An 11,196-nucleotide genomic window follows, 5' to 3' on the forward strand; every position below is an offset into this window, starting at 1 on the left:
TTCAACTAGGATAAGAAAATGTTATTTTTATTACAGAGAAACTGACAATGTTATCTGTTACAGTGATTCAAACTGTGGGAAAAAAATGCCAAAAACATCTGCATTAAAGTGTTCTTTGGAGTATTCATTTATTTTCAAGCTTGAAATGAATCAGCAGAGCTGTAGACACATTCTACAGCTCTGCTACTAGTGGGCCAGGCAGTGAGAAGAACATATATCCATTTACTCGCAAACTTATATATAACAAATTCCTGGAGGCTAACAAGGGTATGTTACTATCATTGACGGGTTTTATACACGTATAAACTACTTCAGAGTTACCTTTCACTTCTTTTAATTTGGGTTATTTTAAAGCTTCTCTTTGCTTTTCATAGACTTTTCTTAACTACTAACATTAGAAAGAATTCCTTCCACTGTTAAAATTGTAGAAATCCCAAGTGCATTAGTAAAACTGAAGGATTGTACAGCATCTACCTCTTTGCAAAACAATTTTTTGCCTTTTATCTGCTAGGCCAAAAAGGAAAGAACTGCTGTAGAAGATGAGAACTCGAGGATCGCTACCTTTCCTCCGAAGGTGGTGTTCTTGTTTGCTCCCTCGAACTTCTGCCTCGGTAAGCATTTCCTGTAACTGCTGCAGCTTCTCCTGGTTCTGGAGATGTGCCATGCGCAGCTGAGCTCGGATCTCCTGGATTTCAGCAAGCAAGCTCTTCCGGTCCGAGGAGAAAAGGTGCTCTGCAACCATCTGCCTCTGTTCCGCCTGAAAACAAACCAAGCCCTATTAAATCTTCAAGGCTTACTCCCATATTTTCTACAATTAGAGGAACCCTTGCAGTACAAGTTTCATGTGGACAGAACTTCAAATGACTGAGTTCATGCTTCATATTAATGCAAAATGTTAACATTAAGTAATAAAGAGAAAACCCAACTTCATTGGCTTCCAAGTAGAATAATAGTTACTAGTAATAGTTACTACATGATAGTTACTGCAAACCATCTGGTCTGAACCTAAAATCTAGGTATTATCAGCAAAAAAGTCCTAAACAGATTCAGAGTTAGCTCAATACACACCCTTTGCAAGAGAAGTCTATGAAGCTCTAGATGGAATTCTCCCCCTTGCCCTTTTTTATCAAATATTTCCCTCTATCACATTCTTTCTATACGCCAGCTAAAATATTCAATAGGCTTTTGAACACAATATGCAAAGTTTGAGAAAAATGGTAGCAAAACGGGCTGTAAAAGCTTACTAATCCCACACAATCTGGATTAATGTGATGTAAACAATCACAAAAAAAGTAATCGTTTGTCTGAGCAATTGTCAGCAAAGATAACTACAGCCTCAAAGTACTTAGAGTACTAGAGTCAGACAAATCTAGATAAGGGAACAAAGGACCGTGGCCCACAAAAGGATGAGGCAACTCATGACCATATCAGAAAGAAGAGTCCAAAGGCCAAGCAAAGTCCAGTTCTTGGAAGACAACCAGGGACCACTATGGACCACCAAAGGCCCCCACAAGGGCCCCTGAGAGAGCCAAACCACCTGCACACTAACTACACAAATATGATAATTAGTTCCAGGAAATAGAATGAATATACATTATTTTTCTGGGAAACTGGATAAAAATGTAACAGGATGATACAAGCTTTGACTGATGCCACATAGGGCATTTAAGTTGGTTGGAGAGATCCCCCATGCATCCAACAATAGAGAGAATGCTGCTTCTTAATGCCGCACTGGTGATGATGAGCTCATTCTTGACTTCAGTGACAAACACACAAAATAAGATTTAACAAGAGGTAATAAAAACTCAAAAAAACCTTTAAAAATAAGAGAATAAAAGAAGTTATTTGAGTTTAATACTTTGAGATTTTTTTACTTGTTTCATTATATGTTCCAGTTTTTCCATTAATGAACCTTCATCACCAGAGTCACGATTTGAGAAATGAGATTTCAAGTCAATGTGCAACACATTTCTTTCCTTCTCAAAGATACTCTGTACTGCTTGCAGAAGTTCTCCTCTCCAATCAGCCACAATACTTTTAACAGGAATTTTCAGGTAATATTTTTTTCTAAACAAAGTATCTCTCTCAATCTCTAAGCCACTTCAATATCATCACTGCCTAAGTGTATACCCATATGTTAATTTAAGAAACCAAAGGTGTTTGAAGAGGCCTGTTCAAATCTCAGAAAGAGTCCCTCATTCCTCATACATATATAGAATCATAGAATTGTTTTGTCTGGAAAAGAACTTTAAAGATTGTCAAGTCCAAGCATTAATCTAACACTACCAAGTCCACCACTAAACCATGTCCCTTAGCACCATATCTAAATGCTTTTAATTTCTCCAGAAATTGTGATTCCGCCACTGCCCTGGGCAGCCTGTTTTGATGCTTGACAAACCTTTTAATGAAGAAGTTTTTACTAGTATCCAAACTAAACCTCCCCTGATGCAACTTGAAGCTGTTTCTTCTTGTCCTGTCACTTGTTACTTGGGAGGAAAGACCAATGTCCACCTCGCTACAACCTCCTTTCAGGGAGTTGTAGAGTGGTCTCCCCCGAATCACCTTTTTTCCAGGCTTAACAAGCCCAGGTCCCTCAGCTGCTCCTCACATGACTTATGCTCTAGGCTCTTCACCAGCTTCATTGCCTTTCTTTGGACACACTGCAGAACCTCAGTGTCTTTCTTGTACAGAGAGGCACAAAACATAACAAAGAACTTGCATGGCCTCACCAGTGCCAAGTACAGAGGGACAACCCCTGCCCTAGTCCTCCTGGCCACACTAATGCTGATCCAAGCCAGGATGCTAATGGCCTTCTTGGCCACCTGGCTCATCTTCAGCCAGCTGTTGACCAACACTCCCAGGTCCTTTTTTCCACAAGGCAGCTTTCCAGCCACTCATCCCTAAGCCTGTAGCATTGCAGGGGGTTGCTGTGGCCCAAGTGCAGGACCCAGCACTTGGCCTTGTTGAACCTCACACCATTGGTCTTGGCCCATTGATCCAGACTGTCCAGATCCCTCTAAAGAGTCTTCCCACCCTTGAGTTTATCTATGCTCGTGCCCAGCTTCATATCGTCCACAAGCTTACTGAGGGTGCTCCTGATCCCCTCATCCAGATAAAGATATTAAACAGGACAGGGCCCAGTACCAAGCCCTGGGAAACACAACTTGTGACCAGCCATCAACTGGTTTTAACTCCATACATATACACACAAACACACCATAACTACAGAACAATATATATTTCTGTGTATATTAAAAAAAACCCTGGTTATCCTGCTTTAAAGGATATTTTTGTCTTACCTTGTCTCCTCTATCTGCTACCTCGTTAAGGTAATCTTTCAGTGACTGTATAGCATCCAGCAAGGCTAAGCCCTCCTTCTGCCATTCCTCCATCTCCACTCTGCTCTGATGAACACTCTTCAGCTCCCTAAAACCAAAGGGATGTTCTGACAAAGCCAGTATTTTGCAGCTCTCCTCATATACCATCTTCAGCAGAGTCTGAGAAGCAAAAAACAGTGATAATGCATAGTAATAGGAAAACAGGCATCAATATCTTGACAGTGTAAAAGTAAGATGGGATAGCACTAGACAACAGAAATAAGAAGGTTGTTCGAGGCTGTGAGACAGGCACAGGCACACAGGTGTGCCCTGCTACTTGGTATGCCTGTTAAACTAAGAATACATGCACACGTACAGAGCGAGCCAACAGTTACCGCAGAACTTTCATCTCTTAGCACCTGAGGTCAGTACTGAAGAACACAGGGACCACTGCGTTCTTAAATACTGCATTCACAATGTTAGAAAGTACAAATGGCAGCCTCAGCCTGGGCATCTTACTGCTGTGTACATCAACACACTATCATGCACTTAAACCAAGGGACTGTGCAAACCAAGGCGTCGTTTCTGAACTATCTAGCTAACATTCCTGAGAATAAATTAAATTCTATGAGGTCTGAAGCCATGTTACTAAACCCCAGCGATGCCAGAAAAGTGAATTACATACTTAAGACAACCTTGGCTTTATCTAGCAGATTATGTACAGATAACATCTCCCAAAATAATTAGTCTTAATTTAAACAGTGAAAATTGTTTTCTCTGACATTGTCAGGCAAAATAATATATTTTAATAAATTCCCTGTTCAAACTCATGTACAGATGTTTCCTGTCCTCTTTTAAAGGAAGGCCACTGGAGATTAAATGATTTTTTACATACATCTCATGAGAAATATTCCAGCCTCTATGTGGAGCTGTCCTCATTATTACTCACTTTAATCAAGAATACAGAATATTTTTCTTTAAATCTTGACATTTTTATTTTTCACTTTTTTTGAATGACTTATTTTTTGAACAAACTCGAGGTGCTTTTCTGTCACTGGATTCAGAATAGTGATTATTTAAAGAGCCAATGCTAAATGATGAAAACCTTTGGTAAACATTAACAACAGAATGATGCTGAAGTGTTCAAGCTAAACATTCAGTTTCATTGGAATATGCACACAGATCTTACTGCCCAGTAAAGTCTACATTGATGATCCATGAAAGAAACTAAATAAAAGGACACTCTGTTTCTTAAGGTAAAATAAAATAAAATTCTTCCATAAAGTCTATGAAACTATGCTCTTTGAGAATTATTTTTTTCTTTTAAAAAATGATCAAGAGTGGCTTAGCAACTGCATCTGCCAATTCCCTCAGGACCCTGGGATTCATCTCTTCAGGTCCAATGGACTTGTGTACATCCAGGTTCCTCATGTGGTTTTGAATGTGATCTGTCTCTTATGATAGGAGGGACTTCATTCCCCCAGTCCCTGCCCTGAGGTTCAGGGACTTAAATGTGAGAAGAACCAGTGAAAACTTAGCAAAAAAAAGTTGTTGAGTACCTCAGCCTTGCCAGCTGTCACTAGTTCTCCTGCTTTGTTTACTGTGTGCGTACATATTTTCTTCAATCTTTTCTGTCCAATGTACTTATAGAAGCCCTTCTTATTCCTCTTTCTCACATTCCTTGCCAAATTTCCCTCAAACTGTGCCTTAAGTTTCCTGATCCCATCCCTATGCATTCAGGCAACATCCCTATATATTCTTCCCAGGTTACATATCCCTTGTTCCACTGCCAGTGCATTTTCTTCTTACACTTTAGTTTGACCAGGAGGTTCTTACTCAGTGATGCTTCTCTCCTGCCTTCCTTGCCTGATATCTGACACACAAGAATCAAAAGCTCTGGTGCTCTAAGAAAGATGTCCTTAAATAGCTGCCAGCTCTGTTCTGCTACTTTGTCCCCAAGGGCAGTTTCTTAGGGAGTTCCATCCACAAACTCCTTAAAAAACTGAAAGCTTGCTCTCCCAAAATTCAGCATCCTGACTCTACTCCATTTATCAAAGACAGCTCAGTACTACCAAACTTTTTTTTTTTCCCTCCTTCCTTGGCTGCCTCTTCTGAACAGTTTATAGCCATCAATTGCATTGTTCTGATCATGTGATTTGTCCCACCAAGTTTCAGTGATAGCAATTAGATTGTAGCTTTCTAGCTGCACAGTGACTTCCAGCTCCTCCTGTTTGTTACCCACGCTATGTGTATTGGCATATAAAGACTTCACTTAGGCTGCCCATTGGGTCACTTTTTTGGAGGAAAAAGCTCCAGTTTCAAGTCATTTCATAGGTGATTCCCTGTTGGTTCCCAATATGTCAGCAGCCCCTGGCTTTTCTCTGTTGCTCAAAGCTCCATCCCCTCCTCCTGCTAAGCCTAATGTAAAGCTCTCCTTATAGGTTTAGACAGCTTATTGGTGATGACACACTTCTCCCACTTAGTCAGGCGAATCCCATCAGCTCCCAACAGACACAGCTTCTTAAAGGTACATCCATGACTACAGGATCCAAAACCTTGAGTCCAGCAGCAGCTACACAGCCAGGCATTCACCTGTTTGTATCCTTCATCCCGAACCTCTGACTGAGAGGACAGAAAATACCACCTGTGCTCCCAATCCTTTTAACATTGATCTAAGGGACATATAGTCTCTTTTGACCGTTCCAAGTTGTCTTATTCCAGTATTTTTAGCCCCTACATGGAACAGTAGGAACAGATGTACTGTAAGGTTCATCAGGCTCAGCAGCCTTTCAGTGATGTCATGAATACAAGCTCCTTGTAGGCAGCCAACTCCTCTATAGAAATTGACTGGCCAGCAAATGTGTACTTCAGTGCTTCTCAGTAAGGAGTCTCCAATAACTAATGCTTTATGTGCTTTTCTGGTAGCACTGGTTCTAATGTGAGTGAGCGGTTGCATGAGCTCTGCATGTTTAGCTTTTTCCAGATCCTATCAGTTACTCGATGTGCTCTTCATTCTCCAGCCCCAGAGCAGCATGTCCGTTCTGAAGGGGCACTAGGAAATACCATCACCCGTGGAGGAAGGTCCTTCCTTCTGCCTCGAGCAGAGATGAAGGTCCAGTCTGCTCCATCTCGTGAGGTTACTTGTGTCAGTCAACTTCAGTTTGACTTTAGGCTTACCCTCCCCTTGCACAGCCTTCCTTCATTGCACAGATCTTCATTTTGCTGAGCGTGCTGAAAGAATCTGCTAAACATTTTAGGAAGCAGCATTGATTTTCTAGGAAGTATTTCTTCCAGTTTCTTATTACTCAGATTCCTTCAAGTATTTGAACTTCCTGTAGCCTACTGCACTTACCTATGTACTTTTCATCAGATTCACAGATGAGACAATTCGGAGCACTGAAATTTCTCCCTTCCACTAGCTTGAATTCCTGCAATGCCTGAGAGCTCATTCAGCTGTGGCACCAAACCCAAGAGTCCCAAGCATGTACTTTCTTAAACTTGCCTTGCTGACTAGCATAAGCAATCACTGCTCAGTCTTCTGCATATTCTTCATGTTTCTTGAACTAAGTCTGAAAGATCCCTCCAAACCCTGCAGTGGTGTTTCTACAGCTCTCCATCATCTCAGCATGATATGAATAAGCATAGGAGGACAATGTCAGTAGATTCATGAAAAGCTCTCTGTAAAGCCTCCAAGACAAGCCACAGATCAGATCAATCAGTCCTTGAACTGCCACATACTGGAACATCACCAGTGCTGTCCTAGCAAAACTTTTTCTGTTCTAGCAAGTATAAGCAAGACATGTCAGTGAATTTGTCACATGAGAAATAAAAAAATTACTCAAGAACAATAATAAATTTGAAGCTTAAACCATTAAAGAACGGCCTGTAGTGTAAAGGTAGCAGCTAATACTTTTACATAAGCATTTAATTTTCTGCTGTTTCAGTTTTAGTTTGCTGGTATGCTTATATTAATCATCCATTACCTTCAACTGCGGTGAAAGTATTTCCTTTTCTCTCATTGATTCCATAGTATCTGGAAACATTCCACGGTTCTGCAGATAAGCCATGAAACTAGCGTCTAGGTGGTCTGATGTCTGTAGCTCCTGCTTTAGTTTAGCTGCCAAATTTGAGCTGGTATCTGAAGAAAGAGACAGTCCCGCACCCCCACAAGTGTTACAAAGATGAAAAGAACTTGAAACCAGCAGAACTGCTTGCAAAATAACAAGAGTTTCTTCTGCTAGTATGAATGCAGGCTCAGCTGAAGCTGGCTGGTTGAGATCTCAACTAATTTAAACAAGAAAAAAGGTTGTAAGTTGCCTTTAGCACCAGGGAAAGTGTTGTAACCAAGTCAGGACTCACTAAAGCCCCATGCCTCCTTTTCAGTGTATAATGATGAAAAGGTAAAAGCAGACTTCTACTAGCACAAATAGACAAGTCTTGCTAAGCACTTTCCACCTGAGGAAGACAGCCTTCAAATAAAAGTCTATGTCTTTTATGTCCATTTTCTTTTTACAGTAAAAGAAAATGGGAGAAAGAAAAAAACATCACAATATTTGTATACTGAAGTTAAAGTTGAAAAGAATCTACTCAAGTTAAACTTACTGCTGCCATATCCATCACTCATCACATCTATGGCAGATGCTCTTGATCTTACATCACCTTGTAAATCAGAAGGGGTTAGATTATCTGCTTCTTGTATCTGTTTGGAAATAATTTTACACATTAGTTTTCTAAGTCCAGCTGTACAGTTTTCTGCATTTATAACTTTGTTACTAGTGCAGATTTTAGCAAATGCCTTCTTGATCATAGTGTTAGAGGTGGCAAACACCATGAGGAATGCAACATCAGTGCTGTTTGGAATCCACTCCGTCTCATTTTTTTCTCCCTTTCAATAGTCTCAAGCAAGACATGTATTTATACTTAATTGCCCTTCAAAAGCAAGGTACAAAAATATACCAACCAAGATTGAAATACAGGGTTCATTTTCCTGTGAAATGATACAGACACAAATATACTAAATATTTCCATTAAAAAGAAAAACCTCTATTCTCCAGTTTTCAAACAGTCTAACACTCAACAAAAGGTATTACTGTCTTTTATTGGAGATAAATAAATGGAGTGGATAAATAGAATAGTGGAGAAAATGTTACAGTGAATTGAGTACTATGGTAGCAGAGAAGTTTTACAGGTTTCAGTTCAATTACTTGCACATGAAGTCTTATCACAAATTTATCAATTACTTCCATGTAGTTTTACTGCAAAAGTACCAGGATTTGAAGAGCCCTCTCAACAAGTCTTCTGAGAGCACAAGACCAATAACCACATTTTTACAGATAACACATCAAGAGGATGCAAAGCCTGCTGTAAGCAGCTTATTGCTCAATTTTAGGTCTTGGAAGACTTTTCAATTATTAGAAGCAGCGGTAAAGAGTGTTTCAGTACAGGCCAGAATTTGCTCTACTATCTGGCAGTGAGAGAGAAACTAACAATCCTACGTCCAGAATGTTACCAGACCTACCCCTAAGTTTCTACTACTTGGAACCAATGGCCCAACAATCATCCAAGGTAGACAGAGATGAACAGTCTGGTTTAATTAGAATGAAATCAGACATGAAATAGCACTTACCAAAATCTTCTCCACATCTTGGTCATCATCAACAGAGTAGCTGCTTGCAGAGAAAGCTGGAGATTTTCTATCTACTCCCACTGCTGCTTCCTCACTGCCATTTTCATACAAGTTAGAATATCCCAGAAATACAGAATTAGCATCTTGCACAGGTGACCTGGTACGCATCATTTCGAGACTGGTGCTTCCAGCTTCCGAAAGGGGCGTCAGATGAAGCACTGGTTGAAGTTCCGTGCTTATATCTTGCTTTCTCACAATCTCAGGTGAGTCCCATGAAGCCCTACCCGCAATGAAATTCTGGAAGTCTTCTGAAGTGTTCAAATTACATTTTGGAGATTCAGGAGTTTGATGAATTTCCAACATTTGCTGGCAATGCTTTTTCAAATCTTGTTTCTTTTCAGTGTTGTTGATCCCATCCAGTTCCTGAGTCAATATATTTTCTTGTGATTGCTTAATCTGAGTTTTTGGGTTTATACTGTGAGCCGTCAAGTCAAACATAACTTCATCTTTTTCCTACAATGAATAACATGTATTAATTTTCAAATGGATTTTCAATATGATTTTATGAACTGAAAAACATGAATTTAAAAAGAATTTCTCAAATCTAATAGATGCATCTATTACTATTCCTACTTTTTATGTAAAAGTGTTCTGACACTTTAGTACATTTTATATACCAACTAATCAGGCTTTTTAACAAGCATACTATTAAGAGGAGAAAAAAAAACCCTGTACAATAGGCAAATATCTCTGCAGAGCTCACTTGTGTATCAACAATCAGGAAAAAAGAGTATTCCCTTTAATTGTGTACATAATCTTCCTACTTGCAAATAAACACAAATCAAAACTTGTTGTTTTCCTAACTGATCAAATGTCCTGAACTACCTTAAGGCTTAATTCCCAACCCAGGGCACCAGGAAAAAATGGTTAAGAAATCTACAGACAGTTCTATGCTGCCATTTCAATGCAGGAGAAACTGTTGACTATCTGCTTCTAGTCACTGGAGTGAAGAGCAACATAGATTCACATGTCCTGTCATGTGAGACACAGCAGCCATACATACCAACATGCTTTATCCTAAATTTTGATGGGGCCATACCAGCACCTTTTAGGGCCATACCAGCACCTTTTAGCATCCTGTTCCCACAGAGGGGTACTCTACCAAATTTATTTTTATTTTTCCAAGCACCAAATAATAGATTTAGATCTGCTGCTCAGCAACACTGCAAACCAATTCTCAACCTCTTACTCTGTAAAAACAGATATACTAGGTCAAACTGAAGTCTTTCCACCCAGCCACAATCTCTGACAAAGGCCAACAGGGAACCACATCTAGCATGGACACAGCAGATGTCCATCTTCCTTAGTTCTTGTGATCCTTGCACATAAATTCAGCCTGAGGGCTTGGGTATCTCAATGGCCACAGAACCTTCCCAGCACCTTTCCATAGCGCAAGGGCACGATCACTTACCAGGCCAAGCCTAGACTCCTGCCTTCAAGCTGCAGAGACATCTGAATGTCAGTACTATGCCATGGAGTATACAGATACAGCTCTGCCTGCCTTACTGCAAGGGCTCTCATTTAGTCATCATTCCTATACAAAGAGCTTTCCTCCCTTCCCAAGGCCTCTCAAAGTTATTGTTCTTTTCTATCATCTTAATGCTGTTTCCAACAAGCAGGTGTGTCAAGGACACAATAGGAAATCTGCTGTTGCAAAGCCACTGCTTCAACAAGTCCCACTGCTTCCCCCAGAAGTCAAGAAGTCAAAACTTCTTCCTGTCTTTCCTGTTACTCAGCTCCACCTGGAGGCTGACATCCAAATGGAACATCTCTGTACCACATAATGAAAATACCTTTACCCTCATGCTTATAACCTCAGGGATCCAGTGTGTCATCACTAAGTGATAAAAGGAACCCTAAGGCTAGTGCCCAATGCACTGGAATTCCAGGGCTTATTGATGTGATGAATATAGACACTCCTAAGGGAGCAGTAAGCACAGGGGTGCTCATGCCAAAGGCTGGCCCTCTTCTGTGGCAGAAGGGAGACTCTAGAAAATAAATTTACTATGCCAAACTGTACCTTTTAATGCCTCCATAACATACACAGATGGTCTGGCTGCCTTGCTGCCTCCTTCAGTGCCCCAGGCACTGAACCCTCTCAACGGCCCCTCCCAAGCTGGTCCACCCACTGCTTTAAGAGGTGTCTGTTTTCCCTCCTTGCTGCCTTCCCCCCCCCCCCACCCCCTTTTTTTT

The 11,196-nt window shown here is 40.5% G+C and overlaps 1 protein-coding gene across 1 annotated transcript in view; it reads right to left on the bottom strand.

Annotated features, from left to right (window-relative positions):
- The window catches only part of PCNT (pericentrin), a gene marked incomplete at both ends in the record, with an annotated part of 51,326 nt that overhangs the window by 14,611 nt on the left and 25,519 nt on the right, over window positions 1–11,196 (bottom strand). Inside the window, 6 exon segments of the mRNA XM_008935745.1 lie at window positions 138–159; window positions 562–757; window positions 3,300–3,497; window positions 7,301–7,455; window positions 7,920–8,006; window positions 8,928–9,443. Of these exon segments, the coding sequence (XP_008933993.1) occupies window positions 138–159; window positions 562–757; window positions 3,300–3,497; window positions 7,301–7,455; window positions 7,920–8,006; window positions 8,928–9,443 (1,174 nt within the window).

The sequence above is a fragment of the Merops nubicus genome, unplaced genomic scaffold (assembly GCF_000691845.1).
Source record: "Merops nubicus isolate BGI_N331 unplaced genomic scaffold, ASM69184v1 scaffold13592, whole genome shotgun sequence".
NCBI lineage: Eukaryota > Metazoa > Chordata > Aves > Coraciiformes > Meropidae > Merops > Merops nubicus.